The following is a 19,552-nucleotide window of genomic DNA, read 5'->3' as shown; positions in this document are numbered from 1 at the left end:
CTGGTTCGTTTTTAGCTGCACCTCTGTAAATCAGGTGAACCTCTGCTGGGATCATTTACATCTTTAATCTAGTGGTCTGAGCGTTAAAGCTCGGAGATAAAGGACGCTACTGCAGTTCAAACCCACAGTGGACCTGATGTTTGGCCCTGTGTTATCCTTCCTTCGATACATCATGCACTATACTCTGCCGTTTCTTTTCACTATCCCATAAAATTCCTCCCACACACACACACACACACACACACACACACACAATATTTGCAATATATCTCTCTGTCTACTGTTGATGATAATACCGAACCAGGAGTCCAGACAGGTTTAATGAAGCCTATAGTTTTTGGGGGGTTTTTTGTTTTTTTAGAAGAATAGTAATAGTTATACCTTGAAAATCAGCATTTCTCTGAATTATATTTTTAAAATATATATCCAGTGGTTGAGGGTTTGGTCCCAAAATGGAAAGTAACAGCCCTCGGTAATCCTGCTCATTATCGAGCGTGACCTTTTGCTTGTGCAGCTGCAATAATTACACACGTTTCAGTAGGTGTTGCTCCAACAGTGAATGTGAGAAACGTATTTGATGGGGTTCAGAGAGGGCACTCCAGGCAGAATCACTCTTTATTGTGTCCTTTTGAGGACATTTTTTTGATGTGTCAGTGGTTTGGGCTTGGGTAAATACTACCTGGAGAGGCTTTATACATTTTGTATGTGTAAGCACAAAATGTTTTTAAGCTATAGTGACGGGATGTGGAGGAGTGCTGGAGAAACATCTTGCATTTTGCATTTTGCACCACTGAAGGTTATTCCAGTACATCCCGCACCGTGCAGGGATGTTTGTTTGAGTGCCTTTTATCAGAGATAGTGGAGAATATTGTTGATTTTTGATAACTGAAAATAATATTGGCATGTACCTTCGGGTGCCTGGAGCAATAGTCGATAAATCCTTATCATGTGCTGTTAAAGTTTCTCCTTGGCTGTTGATTTAAGGAAGTGAAGTACAGTATGTTTTCTTACAAAGGAAAAATGTAATCCTCCATACACGCCATATACCACCTATATAATGGATTGTTAAGTTTATTGATCAGTATCAGTTTTCAGTTATTTGCATTGACTAATTCAGCACTGGCAGGCTTTATGTTGGCTTGCCTCAATAAGGTTATATTATTTTTATTTATTCTCCCTTTTGTGTGATGGAAACTAAGAGATGTCATGTCATTATCCGTAACCACTTATCCCTTTCCATGGGGTCACAGGGTGTTGCTGCTGGAGCCAATCCCAGCCTTGTCTCAGGGCGAGGGCAGGGTACTCCCTGGACAAGTCGCCAGCTCATCGCAGGGCCCTCACTAGTGAGCAATGGGGGGTTCAGTATCTTGCTCAAAGACACTTCGACATGCAGCTCAGCCTTGCCCTGAGCCGGGATTTGAACTAGCGACCTTTCGATCACTAGTCGACCTGCTCTACCCGCTGAGCTACAGCCGCCCCAGAAACTAAGAGATCCTCCTCATAAAAGAAAAAAAAATCATTTGGAAAGCCATTCAGTCCTTCATTATGCTGTCTGTGATCACACTCATTTATGAAATAACCTTTAATATAACCTTTTCCCCATGAAAAAGATTCTTTTTTTGAAACATAACTGCTTCAAAAACCCTTTTAGCCTGCCACACAACTGCCTCCTCAACAAGGAGAGTTTTTTTAGCGCCCAGCCCAACAAGGACAATCTTTTTGTGGAAAATGTAACAATGGTGGGAAAAGCAATCAAATATAAAAGAAACCTTAAAGTTGCAGTGTTGCCCTCCTACTTGACAGCTTACTGTCTGGTATGTTTTCCTCCGGACTTTCCTCACACTAGTCACGCGGAGAGGACCGCGCCTTTTTCATCCGTGTCCTTATCGGCCATAGTCCAAGTTTGGCAGATAAACCCTGTGCATATAGTTTCAACATGACAACACCCGTACCAGAGAGTCGAAATAAATACCATTTCACTGTCAGTGGAAGCAGAGTTTTTTGCATTGCCCCCTTTGACAGATGTTTAAATATGGAATTTATTCAGTTCTGGATCACTAGTCTGACATTAGGTTTGACACGGGCTTTGAGAACAAAATAACAGAGTGCGTGTGAAGGTACGGCAGAGTTATCAAACTGAGCAGATTTTACTCTCCGCCTTATAATTACAAGATGACACGCTCGCAAAACTTACTCGCGATGTGCGCGGGCGTCGCCGAGCACACCTGCTATTTTGGTTCATGTAGGTGCAGCAGAGCCGGAGCAGAAAGGTCTAGACGTCGAGGAATATCAGTCGGAAGGGGTGTGGTGATTAATAAACACTCTCAGTCAGTCGACGCACGGAACAGCTGAGGCGCGGGCTGTGACGCACGGCGACAGCGGCTCAGGATGTAAGAAAACGGGAACTCTCCGTGAAGTCGTATTGTCGGTGTGAACGCGCGGCACTGTAGCGCGAGGCCAGAGACAGACGGTGTGAAGACAGACAAATCATTTCAATAAGAGTTGAATCAGTATACGCAATCGAAGCTGTTATGCATCTATTTCATAATACCGTCCGACTTTAACATTTGAAATGAGCCCGTCATATCTAATAATAATGTGACGCAGCCTGATTTCAAGAATAAAACAAACTGTTCTCCGTCTTTTGAAAAGTGTGACAGGGAGGCTGTGACGCATGGGATTAACAGGCTCACCTATTCTGTCGTCTCCATCTGACGTGTGTGGAGGATCGCAGTGTTCTGTCGTAGCAGCACAGTGTCATCTGCACGTCGTTTAATCCGGCCAAACGCGGTGGACAGAGTGCGGACAGGATGTGATGCTGCCTCGCTCGGGTGCAACACCTCTCGATTCCTGAGGCTGCAGATTCATCTACACGTGTGGCCTGCAGGGATTTAATGAAGTGCAGGAGAAGCTTTTCGCATAAAGAAACTGTGAAAACAGCAGCTCATATGTCCCTGTTCCTGTCTTTATTACTTTACAAGTTATATTTAGATTCAGACGCATCTGTTGGCTCAAAAGTGTTTAATTAAAATAGTTAATTTACACTAAAAATGTCATTCTTTTTGCATTTCGCACAGAATGGTCAGGTTGGCAACAGAGTGACGCGCCAGAAAGAGGGCCATTATCAGTTTAGTATTATTAGTATTAGTATAATACAGTTTTGCAGTTAAAGGATGAATTCACCCAAAATTCTGCCTTTCAGCACCATGCTGATGGGATCCACTTCACGCTAATGCTTTTAGCTAAGCAGCTACGGTGAAGACACTATCTTTTAAAGGGTGCAAACAAAATCTTTTAGAAGTAATTTGAGATCTCGATGTCAGTTGTTTAGGAGAATGCTGCAGCACTGCTCACGGCCATGAAACTTCACCTGACTTTCCACTGTGATACGACTAAATTTAAATCTTCTGGCTGAACTTTTCCTTACAGCCCGGCATCCCCGACCCCACCAGTGTAGACAGTCATAGTATATTAACTGCAAAATACACAGTGCTACACTTACACTCACCACATAGCAATATAACACTCTCAAAGGATGTACACTGAGTTGTCATTGACAGAACATGTGGAGTTAATGGCGATGAATTAAAGCGAAAGAGCTGAGGCATGGATCAGACGTTGGTGGACTGTTTTTCTACATTTTAAATTAGAACATTTTTTCGCAGGTAATAACTTTTATTTTAATGGTATCTGATGAATATTTTATTAACATTCTGCACATCTCTTTATCTCCAGGGCATATTTCTTGGCAAAAAAAGGAAAAAGTGCTTAAAAAAATGAAATCTTGTAAGAGCCAGAGAGCGCCAAGAGTGGTATTTCACTGCAATAATAGCAGCCTGTTTACTTGTGCTTCAGCCCAGAGTCATCTATTGAAGGGGGATAAGATGTAATAATGTTGCTGAGATTGGAACTGGTGGGTAAAAATGCCATATTGGATAGCAACGCACTGTTTCCTGGACCCTGACTAACTGATTTTATTACCGTCCGACACGGACCGATTCCACCACTTACTGACCACGGCACCGCCGCCATGCTGGGAATAAAACAAACTAGCTGGTGGAGGATTTCTGACATAGCCAGAAGGCGCAGAGTCCATCCCACATAGCCGGTCCTGACTACCTGGGGGGTTCACATTATTAACATCCTGCAGGGGTCCGATAACACTGTGGCAATAGATTAGACAGGGCAGAGCTGGCTGTTCTTCCAGGAGAGGTTCAGGTTATTTAATGCAGCCTGTCTTAATCCCACACACTGTAAAAGTCTGCCAAAAAAGTCCATCTGTTCCCTGCACATAGGTTTCCTGGATAAATAAAGTTCTGAAAGTTTTTTGAAAAGTTGTCGAGGTCCCTTGATGTCATTAATTTTGAATGGGAGCATAAAGGCGAGCATAAAAGTGCTTTTGATCATTTTCCGCTTTTCTTTGGAGATTAATGCCACAGCGAAGTAACAATCATTTGAACGTGATGTCTCCAGACATATATACTGTAGCCCATATTTATGAGTCCATTAACCATTGTATGGGTTTCTAATCCATTCCTCTTGAGGACGAGTACAATTTGTAACAACGCCGACAGAAAATATCTCCTCCCACACCATCCCTGCCTCCTCTGTCACTGGCACGCTTTTCATCACAGACGAGCCGAGGAAGCTAGTGAACAGCAGAGACCCGACCAAAAGTTCTCGGTCAGCATGCAAAGTACCGCGACTGTTTTCGGCATTTGCATTTCTGGCTCGAGACATCGTTAGTTACAAATCCATAGGTGGCCGGGAGTCAGTGGCAGCTCGCAGCATGTGAAGTCCACCACAACTGAAAAAAAAATCATCTTGAATCGAGGATCTGTATTTTGCTTGAGACCGGCGGACGCCCATTCAAGTGACAAGCCCAGCTGTCTTTGTTCAGGCTCCAAGTTGTCATGCAAAAACTGCTCACGTCCCTGTTGTCATTGTTACGAACTCATCACTTCCCTCCTCGGTTTCATGTCAAAAAGCTGTTCAGATGGCAGAGTACAGTCACTTCCCTGTAGATCTTTAGTCATGAAACATGCACAGGAAGTGTTGCAGCTAATCACTAATGCCTTAATAACATAGTTTATATGTGTTTATAAGTAAATGCAGATTTATTCTCCAACTTTGATACAGAGCCAGTCTGGATGGTTTGTATTTGACCAGTGTTCTGGTGCAAAAACATAGTTTTGACTCTGATGTTCTTACCTGCCTAGTAACTCTGTGCTATGCTTATATACTGTATACTGACTAACCAAATTTGCCAGAAAAAATGTTGGCAGTGTATATTTCTGGAAACCACAGATATGTTCAAGCTTTACATTTCTGTAAATTGCAACTGTATTGTTATTCAGGTTCAGTGTGACAACTCAGTGCTCATGGTCTGGTTAGGCTTAGGCACAAAAAAGACTTTTGCGTAAGGGTAAGGAAAAGATAATATCTTAGCTTAAAAGACACCACAACCTTGTCCTGAAAGTCTCCTTAAAAATATACTCTTATGTTAAAATGCAGCAGTCACTTGTCAATAATAATCAGTGATTTAACACTTACAGATGTTGAAGTCTTGAACAGTGGTCACTGGCTTGTGACTGCACCACAGTCCCCTCCACCCCACCTCCTGATGTGATAGCCAGGTCATAAACATGCAATTTCAACCTGACATGTCGCGTGTGTTGACAAGTATTGTAGAAACATCAATAGAGCACACATGACACACACAAATGTGAATATATCAGTGGTTTGCAGGGACATTAGCCCCCAACCGATCAAACTTTGATACAGGCGCGTTGGTAACTCATCGAGTGCCAGGAAAAACAAATCGATGAGCAAAAGAGTGGCTGAGATCTGCACAGAGCTGCAGAGCGTGGTGTTGATTCCTCAGCTGGGTCAGCAGCACTTAAAGTACAGGGAATTATTTATTCAGTACCAGTATACAAGGCTCTGGCCATGCTAGTGGCTGGGGCAGGCTGCACTTAGGCACAGAAGTACACGCATGCTCACAGTTAACAGTGCAAACTTGCAACGCTTACTTTTAGCAGCTTTCTTTATGACGGTCACCATCAAATGTTAGCGTGCTAAAATGTGCTAATTAAGATGAAAAGTAAAGAAATCCCCACACAAGTATCTGTTGTCGTGATGTCAGAACTTCAATCTTCAATACAGTTCTAGTCAGGGGAAAAAAATGATACTACTATGATGCAACTGTTTTTTTGTTTTTTTGTTTTGTGTTGTTTCTTTCAGTCTGGTTCAAGGTGGTGGACAGACAGACTGACATTAGCATGCTGCAGGAGTGTTGAGTGACTGCGGGTTCAGTAGTGTTAGCAACCCTTTCACATTACTTGATTCAATATTAAAAAAAAAAAAAAAAAAGACAGATCTTCAAAGAGCTTTAACAAATACAGCTTTGATGTGTTACTCACTTATGGCACCATCTCTTGCCGTGGCGCTGCCAACAGGGTGGGAGAGAAGATTGGGATCATTGGGGGGGCAGGGAGTCTTTGTTCCATAACAGAACACAAGCTAGAAAGAGAGCTGCGAATGCCAGAAATGTCAGCACGCACACTCACATTCACCGAGACATTGGTATTGACCAACAACTATATCAATTCCCTGCCGGTACACTGCGTTATAATCACTGGCCCGATTGAATCTACAACTGTCAGGTGGAGGCTTTCAAGTGGTAAGACTTGAACAACAATATATGCTGTTGAATTTATGTAGGGTTTTTTGGCTTTGGGTAGGTTTAGGTAACAAAAACTCTTCTTAGGATTTCAGACTTTAGATTGTTGAAGGTAAATATTAATGAGTGTAGGTAGAAGACGTGATGCAAATCACAGTCCCGTGCGTCAACACTTTGAACCATCCAGCCAGACCTCCTCATGGTTGACTTTCATGGGGCTATAAGGACATCACACATTTTCCTGCTGTGCCATGATTCTGAACATAAACATTGGTTCTTTTAAGCTCGAACAAACAACCAATGCTGTGCATCTCTGGAGAGGACAGCACGCTTTTCATGTTCTTCTTGACAGAAGTGGATTTTTTCCAAATGCAGAAGTGGATCTGGAACAAGATCAGAGGCACACTGGAGTCCTCAGTGGATCTGACTGACACTGATAGAGAAATCATCTAATACGGGGGAAAAAAAAACAAACGCACTGTTAATGAGCTATTGTGTCAGAACCGATATCCAGCATATCTTCTCAGTAAAGACAGTGAGAAACTCGACAAAGAGAGCGTGCCCGTGCACTTGGAAACGGTCCTGCTCGAGACAGGTTTTGCAGTTGTGTGCCCAATCTCTGCGATCCTCGGAGGATCCTTCCACACTGTAAGCCATTTTGTTAGCATGTGTGGTAAGCCTTCGGTGAACATGCTGTTTTTCGCCCCCTGATCTCCTTTCGTAGCTCATACTTTCACGTCTACACAAAGTGGAAAATGCATGCCTCTGGTGTAAAACTGCAGTAAAAAAGCTTTTATGATCAAATAGAGTGAACATAAAGAATAATCAGTATCATGGCAGACATATTTATGTTGACAAAAATGCAAATGGTCTGGCTTATTTCACTTGAGGCTGCCCACACCTTCCACGTTGCCGATGATTAATGGGACAGACTTCGCCTTTTGGATGAAGAACTTCCTTGACAAAACACATTAATACTGAGGCCTGTTTTACATTCTCTTCCTGGCTGCATCTAGCTATCAGTGGAAGTGCAGGGAAAACATTTGTCTGCATGCAAAATGGCCTCATCAAAAAAAAACTAGAGATAAAAACATTGGAAACTGGGAGAAAGGGGGGAAAAAAATAAATAAATCACCAGCATCATGGGAACACGTATTCTGTGTTGACAAATGTGCAAATGGACTACCTATTTCATTCCATCACATGCGTCCCCGGTCTTCTGCTCTGTTAATGATTAATGGGACAGACGTCTCATTTTGGACAGAGATTGTGCCTGACAACACACATCAGTAATCAGAGCTGCTTTACATTCAGTCCACCTTGCTATCAGTAGAAGTGCAGGGAAAAAAAGCAAAAAAAAAAACATTTGACTGCATGCAGAATGGTTGGAGATTTTCTATTTGAGAGTAAACATCAAAACCAATTTTCAGGGGAAGCTGGAGCCGCAGCTACCTTTACCTGAGTTTGGTTTTATTACATCAGGGCCTTTTTCTATCTGAAAATCTGAACTGGAGCAATTGGTTTTGTGCAAACCGTGCCTCTCCACCTCATGCTATCAGCATTACATTTCTTGGTTTCATTATATTCAGGGATTGTTTTCCTTCCTTTTTATGCATTTCACTTTAATATGCAGCACAGAGGAGAGCTAAAGAATTAGAGAGACTGTCTGTAAGATATAGTCAGAATTTTAGTTTAAAACCTTCAAAAAAGAACTGACATTATAAACAGGGTGCGAAGAAAAAAATGTTCTGACGTTGTGGCAGAGATGTGTGGCAGAGAAATCTGCCAGAGTTTGCCTGCTAACCGGCTTGAAAGGTTGTTACACCATTTTTGCTACTAAAGAGGAAAATGTGAGGAAAAATTCTGTCTCTTACCAAACTAAGAAAGCCAAGCAAACACACTCTTTATAAATAAAATAAAGCTCCCCAAAAGAGTCTAGGTTTTTCTTCCACCAGGAAATAAATCCTCAATTCACAGAGTAAGATGTAAAAATATTCCCGGTCTACACGCCTGTTTTTTACCTGCTGTTATAATACTCGACTTAGCCTCGGTCCTCTGACACTGTCAGCCTCTCCTGTCCTTGCCTTCCCTGTGTTTTCATCCACTGAGTCACTGTCCTGTTCAGAGCCACTGTAAATCACCTCTGTACTGTATCTATTGTCTTCAAACTTCAAATTGCGGAGGCTGTTTTCAGTCCCAGTCAAGTGTCAGCAGTTTTAAATGTGTGGCCTGAGGTCACAGTCCAGGCAGAGTCCAGTGAACTATGGACAGGTAGCCTCACAGCTAACAGAGCTAATTTGCTGCCAGTAGCTCGGTGCAGCCAAAGAGTAGAGTGAGCAGCTCTGCAATGTGATTGCAGTTAACGTAGTTTTTAGGTATTTAAACTAGGGGCCTGTATTTCTGGTCGACATTGTAGCCTTTTACAAAAGATACGACATATACCAAGCATTAACACAAGACAGTTCAAAGAAATTAATTGTTGTTTCTACAGAATCAGATAAAATACATGTAGTTCAAAGAGAGAAACCTCTGAGCCAACCAGTTTCACTTATATTAAATACAATTCTGATATATTTATGATACTATTCAAATATAATTGTGGCATTAGTCATATTTATTTTAACAGCCTATTGGGCAGGTTATGGTAATGACAAACTGTTGGTAAGTCAGGCCTGAAAATGTTTCGATAGATGGCTGACTGTCCTGTAGCTGCTTAAGCTAACGTTAGCTTCACAGACTGACAGGATGAGCTGCTTTACAGCTCTGAACCTTAAACGTAAATGCTCAGAGATATCAGTGTGATAACCTTACAACAGAGGCATTATTTGTTTTAATTTAACTGGAAAATTCAGAAATTATATTTTACACCTGCTAGCTGCCAAGCTATGCTAGCTAGTCTAAAATTAACGTGATCATATAGATCTGGTCCTCTACGAAAATACAAACACCAATGAAAAATTGATACAGAGGGATGATTTTCATCTACAAACCGTCTTTGGCCATCTTTTATTTTTGTTGCTCGATTAACTGATAGAATTAATGTTTATTAACTACAGTTGAGCCTATTTGCTTTCAACAGTTGCTGCCTTAAACTTTACCCGCTTCAGCTTGTGAAGCAGGATAAGGTATGATTTAAAAATATGCTGTTGGGCTTTGAAAACTCTATTTTTTCTCTTTTTGTATTTGTAAATGCATTTTTAAATTACATCTACTATTTAATTCCCAGATACATAGTACATGGATTCCACCTTGACAGCATGAAGTACATTATGGATCAGCATATATTAAAGCCTGGATAAACAAAACTCTCAACCCTGCTGACCCAGCGGAGGGTTGGTCTTCACTAACTTGTGCTGTGCATGTAAACATTGTTTGAAACTGACAGAATTTTGGTTTAAATTCTAGTGGAGATGCCAATGATACCAAACATGTCAGACTGAATTTGAGGTGTTTGAATATTTTATCTTGATGGAATGGTGCAGCTTTAAAAAAAAAAAAAAAAAAAAACACAGCGTCTTGGGTTGAATACATCTGAATGAATATATCTCAGCATCATATATGCAAAGGTGGGATGAGGTTTTACACACGAATACATGTACGACAGTGTTGGACAGTGTAATGAGATGATTTTTCCAAAATTAAAACCACTTAGGGGAAAAACAGGCAAACATGTATTTCAGGGGGGTTGAAATGGTAAGTCGGAGCTGGTGGAATTGCTCAGAATAATAGAGTGAAGGTTCATTTCAGACTGCAGTGCACTGTGCTTTCATTCAGTGACACCAGCCTGAAGTGAATAAGGCAGCCTCACGGGGAGTTAACACACCAGGGAAACTTTATTGCTCCTGGCAACTACAGGTTCGTGGATGGGTGTGAAGGACGTGACGAATAAGAGTCTGCAGTAATCAGCAGAAATGCAGTCAGAGAATGTCAGGGTGGGTGGATAATACAATAATAAAATTAAATATAATAAGCTGCTGTGCCAGGGCAACTGAGGAAAGGTCCATTGCAGTTATGTTAATAACAGTAAACCTGGGCAGCAACAAGGACATAAAAGAAGCAGGGAAGACGGAAATGGAAAAGATCAGTGATGAACTCCTGATGTTCAAGTGTAGCCATGTTACACGAGATGTTTTCCTAAAAACCATTAGTAACACCAGCACATACAGGAACCAATATCAATATTATGTTCACTTTTTTACAAAACAGGTGCAGATAGAGTGCTGTATGGATGAGGTAATTTTGTAGGCTAGCCCAGAATTTAGCATCTCCCTGGTTCCCTCATCAGGAACCTTGTGGGATTTTTGAACTGGATTTTGGATCATTGCTTGAAATAAACTCTGTGGCAGACACAAGTTGATGTGACTTACACATTTGATCAACAAATCTCCACAGATGAACACCACTTTTGTGATTTTGTGTTAAGGTACAAACAGACTACTTTATGGTTGCATGACTTAAACGTCACCACTACTGAACATCTTACTACATGATCTACATGTTCTAAAGTCAGACTCTGAGTACGGCCACCATCGTTAACAACCGGCGTTTTTAAAACACCATAGCGCTTTATAATTCAATTGTGGGACAACATGTGACATGTATATTAAGCCACAGACCTTATATCAGGCATTCAACTGAAAAATTTAAAAAAAAATTTAAAAAAATGACTTTGAAACAAGGGAACCAGATGTGCAAGAAATGCCAACTGATTTTCAGTGTTTTGGGACAACAGCACTCTATAAAAGCGAGCCAAATAACCCAATAGCAGTTCCTGTTTGTAATGTCACTATAGATGTGCGGAAAACTATTAATTTAGATTTTTATCCAGTGTCTATGTCTATGACAGACATCTTTGTCACATTTAATTTAATTTTACTTTAATTGTACTTTAATTACCAGTAAATATTTCATTTCCCATCACCCCACGGAACAATAATCCGGTCCGAATGTCTCAATGTCTCTTTATTTCCTTAGACTGTGGCTCTCTAAGCCCATTATCCCCCTACTGAAGACATACATCTTTAAGATAACTAATACATAATGGCACTATATTGCATTAATTATAACATTAAAGTAATTTCATAAAAGAGCAGGGCATGGTAGTTTGTTTTATCAAACATTACAAAACATGTGAAAATAGAGCACTTTTTGGGGACTATTTTCAGGTGAGGATTAACACACATTTAGTGCGTTACCTACCAATGATAAGAAAATAACACATTTAAAAAAAAACCTGTCACCCAGTGAAACCTGCCTGATCTCTGCTTGTTAGCACGTTCATTGTGATTTTGGAATTTAGCTCAAATTACCACCGTGTGTAATTATAGCCGCTAGCTGCTAGCACAGCTTTAGACTCATTGAATTGCTTGTCAAAAAACGTGTTGGTGAAATCAGTTTTAGTGGTTTTGGTCCTTTAATGAGATTTGCTGACATTAAGACAAATGTTTTAAAGAAATCACTAGCCTTACCCTTCAACAAATAATAAGCACCTGCAGTGGTCTCCAGCCTTAATTAAAACAAGAGTAAATGGTGTTTTTGATGAGAAAGTGCGGTCTGTTCCCTCCGATGACCTGCGTGAGGATGCTGGTCACATACACAGATCAGGATGTGTAAACATCAATGGCCAGCAAAGGACAAAATGGCAGTTAAAAAATATATAAATAACACTTTGTTGTGTAAAATGAAACCTCTCACCTTCAAAATGTCATCCGCATTTTAAATCTGACCGCTCTACATCTCTGTCCGCTGGATTTTGAAAAGGTTTCATGAAAGCAGGGGGTCACATGCTGTTTCAGCCCTCAGTTGAGGTGAGGTGTTTTTATGGCAAACATATTTTTAGTTGTTAGCAAGATTATTTCAATATTTTAAGAAGACATTGCCCACACCCTCCAATCCCTCACTCCCTGTAGAATCCTCTTTATGTGCTAAAGCAAGAAACATAACCGAGCATAACCTTTTTTTTTTTTTTTTCAAAAATAAAGCACTGACTGAAAGTCAATATCTGAGCAAATGAAATACTCCTCACCAAAGCCAGAGAGTACAGCACGAAGGCTCACAGATGTGATGCCATCAAATGTAAAAATCTGGTGCTTTTTCATTTATTTTTTTTTTCTCTCCTCTGAGTGATATTATTAGTTATGGAGCGGATATTTCACAGAAAATCCCTCTGGAGCTCTTCTGTGATGCCTTTAACATCGCTTCTTATTCATCCCACCGGGCTCAGTTTCAGATATTGACTGCTGATGATAGCAGAGATTCAAGTTTCCCTTTTATCATTCCAGACTTTGCCATAATATTGTTCATACTAGAGAATATGTTTGTCTGTTAAACTACTGCCATTCAGACAGAGATGCCTGTTGTGCATGCGCTCCTCATGCAGCCTTGTTCTTTCGGGGCCACGTGCAGACTGATGTTAACCCTGCACAAAAAGTCACACGGTCACCATGTATTTGAATGAAGGCACTTTGCTGAAGTTCAGTATGATTACACAGAAGCTCCCAGCAAAAGAAGACAGGGTCAACTTTATTTAACAAGTATTTCACTGTTAAAAATAGCATGCGCTTCTATTTATTTAGCAATTGTTTATTATAAAGATACAGTAATCATTCATTATAATACTTAAATGTGGTTTACAAAGCATTCCGTTGCTTGTCCACAGTCAAAAAATTGTTGAATGACGTAAAATTTACACGTCCATTTATTAATGATGGTCGATTGCTGTTTTCTGTCCGCTGTGGACTGTGGCTGCTATTGAATGTGATTCATTGGCAACACTTCCAAACACATGAAGAGCAAAGATGCTGTTTGCGAGGAAAGCAACAGGCTGTTGTGGCATTAACATGACAAGAGTCGCTACAGTTTTGTTCGTTTTCATTTTCACAGCCGTTTTGCATTGGGCTGACAAACGCAATTTCCACCGCGCAGGGGGAAAAAGAAAGGGAAAAACACAGCTATTAAAGTGAAAGTGGTGTTCGAGAACGGCCAAGAAATGTGTGTAATAGCATGGGTCCAGGTGGGTAGTGTCTGAGGTTTTTGCACGATCAACCTTGGCAGCAGACATCAAGGAACAATACAGCCCAGACTCTGTTTTCAATCAATGCTCGGCTCAAATAAACTTTCAAGAATGTTTCTATGCGGGTGCTGGTGCAAGGTCCTCTCGCTGGATGTGATGATAGAACTTTCGGGTGATAAACAAAAGACCAAAAGGCCAAGCACAATGGAATCTGTTTATCACATAAATGTACTAATGTTTAGCTCAGGCTATCATAGCTTCAGCTGTTCTATCAATAAAGCTGATAAAAGGCCCAAAAAAATATTCAAAAAACAAAAAAAATGTACAAGTAAGCCGACAGAGTTCGCGGTAAGACTGAACCTGAATCTGCGCTCTGATTACTGATATGTATTAATCACTTTTTTATTGGCCACGTGAAAAATGCGACCTTCCCCGTCTCTCTCGGTTACCTACACAAGCTTGTGAATGATTTGTTTGGGTTGTTTAATGGACGGTGGATTTCTCTGTGAAGGACTGGAGTCGGATTTTCCTTGACAATTCAAAGGATGTGCCTTGCTGCACGCTTCTCGTGTGCCTCGTCTCGGTGCCTCTGTGCGCCATGTTAACGGAAAATAGCTAACATTAGTCTAGACACGTCATCCGCTAAAACAAAGTAACTTCCAGCACGTCGCAGAGTTTCAGCTGACGAGCAAGGTTCTTGGAAGCCTTTTTTCAGACACGACTGGCGTGTTGAATTGCCGTCGCCGTTTTATGTGACGACACGCTCGCCTGTGAGAGTCGAGGCTGTTTTCCCAGAGTCGACTCCCGCTGAGAGGCTCTGTTCGGCTGCAGCAAACACACCATCTGAGCTCAGCAGAAATGCCTCTCTCTCAAGTATATAAAGCATAGGCGTCTTCAACACTGCAGAATTCTGATTTCTCAAATTGCTCAGGAGCAGCCGAGGTAAGCCGGGGCGGAAAAAACAATTTCCACACGACACAAACTCGAAACACTTTACTGTAACTACACCCTGCAAAGTTGATGACTTCTCAAAACTGAAGATTAGGGTGAAAATCACAGCTCACACGCTGCTGCTGCTGCTGCTTCTGCTTTCCACCCCCTCTCTTTTTTCTCTCCCTTTCCTCCCTCCCGCCCCTCTGAAGTGTGAACAGACGCTTTGCTGTCTCAGCTTAGCGAACTTTGATCAGCGCGGGGTTGCCAGCCTTCAATCGGACAAGGTCAGGGGAGCGAGATGATGGCCGATGCGTTGTCAAAAGTGGGGCGTCGCCACCTGTTTGAGAATGCACTCTGTGCGCTCTCGCATCTACTTGGACCCTTGATGCCAAGGGGCTTCAAACTGAGTGGAGTCAACAGCCTGTTTTATACTTCATTGAAGTGTCCATTATAAGTGTCCCCAGGTATCCTTGTCAAACTCGCTGCCTTAGACAATAACCAACCTTGGGCTGTATGCAAATTTGCAGTCTGCCGTGACTTGCGGAGCTCCGAATAGCAGCAGGATCACTTGTAAGCCGTTCCTGTGCGCTGGCCTGTGTCAGTGCTGCTGATAAACGGCTGTACAGTTTGTTTTTTCCTGCTCTGATAGTGAGAATGAAATCAACAGGCGAGCTGCGTCGCCGCGTAGTCTTTTCCCAGCCAGTCTTAAACCCAATCCTCTTTGCTTCCCTCCAGGGTGGAATTTGAATGACCTGATCAATTTCTAATCAGGAAAGACCCGAAGCCTTTTCTCTCGCCATAATGGAGTTCCCCAACAAATCTTCTATATGGAGGGCTCACTCAGGAATTGTTCAGAGCAAAGGGCAGGTGGCATGTTTTCATGGCTTCATTTTTTTATTTATTTTTTTTCTTTCAATGTATCTCTCGCCCTGGGTAGGGATGATGGCGGATAATCTCCAGCGTGGATCTGCTGTTCGCTAAATATAGAAGTATTTCTGGAATCCTTAACACAGCTGCACATCAGAATGAAACCCTCGGCCCTGTTTAAAGCAGAGGTGGCCTTTTCATGTTGAAAATGAAACCCCAGGAGGTCTGCCTGCTTTGTCAGTCATGAAAAGCCTGGGTCTGAAAAAAACCTTCCCCTTCTCTATTTTAATCTGGGAATTTTGTCACTGGCAGCTTTCTGACAAACTGTGTAGGATACTCTATAGTAGCTTGCACACGGTTGGTACCCGTGGGTCCCAAGACTTTTTTTTTGTCAGATGTATTCCCACAGCCCTATCTCACAGACAGAGCACCTGTCATGTTCCAAATGTTTTGTGTGTGTGTGTGTGTGTGTGTGTGTGTGTGTGTGTGTGTGTGTGTGTATGTTTTTTTTTAAATTCACTAATTATATAAAAGTGTTTATTCTCAGAATATGTTTTAGAATCTAGAATCTGGATGTTTCACTGAGCTAAATCATACTATTTGCAGTATCCATTACTTCACACCCTTGACTGCCAGTTTCGTCGCAACTTGGTTAGGTTTAGGGAAAAGATTTGGTTTGGGTCAAATTAAGCATGGTATCTATGTGTCTTAACTGAAGAATGTACGTAACGTACATAAATTACACTAATGTTGAAGTAAGTTAAAATAACACACTGTTAACTTTTGGTTTAGGCGGTTTTGTGAGGCGTTTTCTAACAAAAGGCCTCAAGATAGTCAGGCGATAAGGTATAAAGATGGTTAAAGGCCAAATAATTATTAAGATGACCTTGATGAAGGGATCTTGTTTGGGAAATGTACATCAGCAACCACAGTTTGTGGCCCCGTACACTGTCGTTGTTAGATGTTGTTGACTTTTTATTCCTTAAAGGATCCAATTTGTAAGATAGCTGATTGTCAAGTCTGATTCTCAACTTGTGTAATTCAGGCAACACGACAATCTGGTTAAATGTGGGTGAGAAAATAATCTAGGTAGGTTGAGGAACCAACAGCTTGGTTAGAATAAGGCATAGACCAAGGTTTGGGTTCAAATGATGAGTCAGTGCTAATATTTACTTCACCCGGGGGGAACTAACAGTGACCATCACATTAATAATGCAACCCAATTTCATACGTCTCCTGAGTGAAAGTCCTGCGTTGACTCATCCGTCCACCTCAACCCCCTCTTCATGAGGACTCGGTCACTCTCTATAACACAACACCTGACTTCCTCCTTTGCTGATGTAATAACAGCTTATAGTAATAAACTGCTATCAGTGTCGACCTGTATGGTTGTTTCTCTGATGAGGGCTGTTATGTATTGCAGGAAATTAACCATTTATCTCAACAGTGTATCCGTTACTATTTTAGTAAGGTAGTCATACTATTCTTAACTAAGTATCCATTTACATAGCTTATTTGAGCTCCTTTATTCATTACATTTAGCTTACAGGTTACAAACTCCATAAATAACATGTGCTACATACAGTATATAGCCCAGAATGAGTAAGAAATAGCTAAATGACTGCCTCTCTTGAACATTTGTGACTATGCCTCTGGATCAATGACTGATTTTGGTATGATCCCGGGTGATCAATGCTTCGTGCATTTGGACTTTTCATTTTATCTCAGTTAACAAAGGCTGGGTCCAGTTATTGACATATTCCTTACAGTGGGACGGGAGGGTGATTAAGGTTGTCGCCTGTTTGTTCCAGGAGAACTGTAATCATTTTCGCAATCAATCAAGGCACTTTTCGTCGTTGATGGTCTTTTTAAGAGCTAAGAGACTGCAACACATCCTGTGTTATTTGGCAGCGTAAACAGAGCCATAAACAAAAAACACTTTAAATGCAACACTTTTCACAGGCACTGAAAATAGTAGTGCAATGCTTCAGAGACTCAAACTGCTTAATCTTAGAACTATTAGTACTGTGAAATTAAAAGAATACAGTATTATGCATATTTTACATTCCCTTGTGTATTTAAAGTCAAACAGCATTAGAGGAGCTCTGTGTTTTTTGTTTTGTTTTTCCCCAGAATGTGTCACAAAAATGTCCTTTTTATCTGCCCCCCAGGTGGATCATTAAAGAATGGATGACACATCAGTCACTGACCTCACAGAGTCAACATCTCTGTAGTCAGTAAAACTGACTGAACCTGATTAACCAGGAGCCATCAGGCTGACGGACTCACAGTGGATTTAACGTCCCCTGGTTTAGATGAATCCGCAAACAAACCACGTTGATGGATTACATCGAGGACAATCAAAAACCCAATCCTGCGCTGACTGAAAAATAAGAACAACAGCATATGCTCTTTCCACAGCAGTGATGTATTTGAGCCTCTTGCACCATGTGGTCAACAAGGTTGCTTCTTTCCCACACCTCTGGGACTCTAGATTTATCATGATACTATTTTTGTCCGTTGCACTCCCAAAGTTCCCAGCCAACTGATTGTGACTGCGGCGACATGTCTCTACCCAAGCGAAGGAAAATCAGGACTTTTGCTCTGCTGTTTTGTGTCATCACATTTACAACGTTCCTGTTCAGTTACACTTTCCGGGACCCCTCGCTCTACTTCTTCAAGTACGCCTTTCGCCTCTCGGACAACTTCTTCTCCAAAGGGATGTGCGCCTGTCGGCAGTGCATGACGGAGCTGGAGGACGACCCCTGGTTTGCTGAGCGCTTCAATCAGTCCATCCACCCTCTGATGACCAGGGAGAACAGTGTCCTCTCTGAGGAAACCTTTAAATGGTGGCAGGTAAGATTCATGGGATGGGTTTAGGGGATTTGTGATCGTGTGTCACAGAGGATTGGAAGGAGAAAGTTTTTTTTTTTTTTTTATTCCACAATCGCCCTCTGAAAGCAGATGCGGTGCTGAAAAGAAAGATCATGAATAAAGAACACAGATCACACACTGCTGCTGCAGTGCTCCCAAGAAGTGTTTGTTGCTGCCACATTGATTGTTTCAAATCCATGGGATCGTCACCAGGATCAAGTTGTGAAGCGAACTCCCACGCACAATTTGTTCACATTTAACAAGGGAGATGGTGGATATGGAAATTGCAGCTCGTTCCCACCATCGTAAATCTCCATTTACAATCATATCTTGATTGCATAGGTGATGTCACGAGGCGTGCTCTGTCCCAGAATCGCATTATGCAAACATGACACTTCAGTTCATTACTGCGCTTTGACTACAGCAACTTCCAACTGTTCCCTCAATTCAAATCGGCGTTTTCGTAAAGTGGTCTGCTTTGGTTTGCTGTTCTTCTCTCTACTTGCCTCACCAGCATTTCCTGTAATGCCTAAAGTAAATGCAGGAACATGTTGCAGTCCCTTGTGGGTTTCATATGACTTGACTTTGACATTGTGTTAAGCTTTATATGTTTGATAAGCTACACCATGTGGCCATGTCTTCTTTTGATTTGACTTGGAATGTATGTTTGCTTTCCTGCGTGGGAGTTAGATGAGAAGCTCAGTACCCCTCCGTGGTATCAATCTGCTCCTCGGTCTCAGCAGGAACGCAAATCTTAACCAAAATGTTGATTCGTCCGTTTCATCATTCTTTTAATGGTATACTCGGCTATACAAGGCTGATGGTGTTATCGATGTACTGAGCTGTTGAGCTAAGCCTCACACATGCTATCGCTAGAGTTCATTAAACAAAGACCGGCACGTAGTTATAGGGTCCTGTTATGTCTCTTAGAAGTGTATGTTTACGGAGCATTGCATTGTAGCTCTCCACCAATTTTACAAATCGTGATCAGTTTAGTCCTACTCAGTATTCTGCAGCTCTGGAGGAGCTCAGTTAAATCTCAACCCAGATGTCATCAGCATTCAAATTTGATACACCTGTGTTACAAACTTGGGGTGCGGAGTTAAAAGAGCTGGGCTTTTACTTGTCAGGAAAGGTTAACAAGATGGTGTTGTGTTGCATTATGGGATGGGCAGTGTTGGGGA

General features: G+C 41.6%; 1 protein-coding gene across 1 annotated transcript in view; it reads left to right on the top strand.

Moving 5' to 3' along the window:
* Positions 1–19,552, top strand: part of LOC119017466 (CMP-N-acetylneuraminate-beta-galactosamide-alpha-2,3-sialyltransferase 1-like) — a 73,183-nt gene that overhangs the window by 25,422 nt on the left and 28,209 nt on the right. Inside the window, exon 2 of the mRNA XM_037094203.1 lies at positions 17,666–18,350. Coding sequence (XP_036950098.1) covers positions 18,060–18,350 — 291 coding nt within the window. The 5' untranslated portion in view covers positions 17,666–18,059. The remainder of the gene's footprint in view (positions 1–17,665; positions 18,351–19,552) is intronic.

The sequence above is a fragment of the Acanthopagrus latus genome, chromosome 3 (assembly GCF_904848185.1).
Source record: "Acanthopagrus latus isolate v.2019 chromosome 3, fAcaLat1.1, whole genome shotgun sequence".
NCBI classification, from domain to species: domain Eukaryota; kingdom Metazoa; phylum Chordata; class Actinopteri; order Spariformes; family Sparidae; genus Acanthopagrus; species Acanthopagrus latus.
This window is presented reverse-complemented; position numbering and strand designations above follow the sequence as displayed.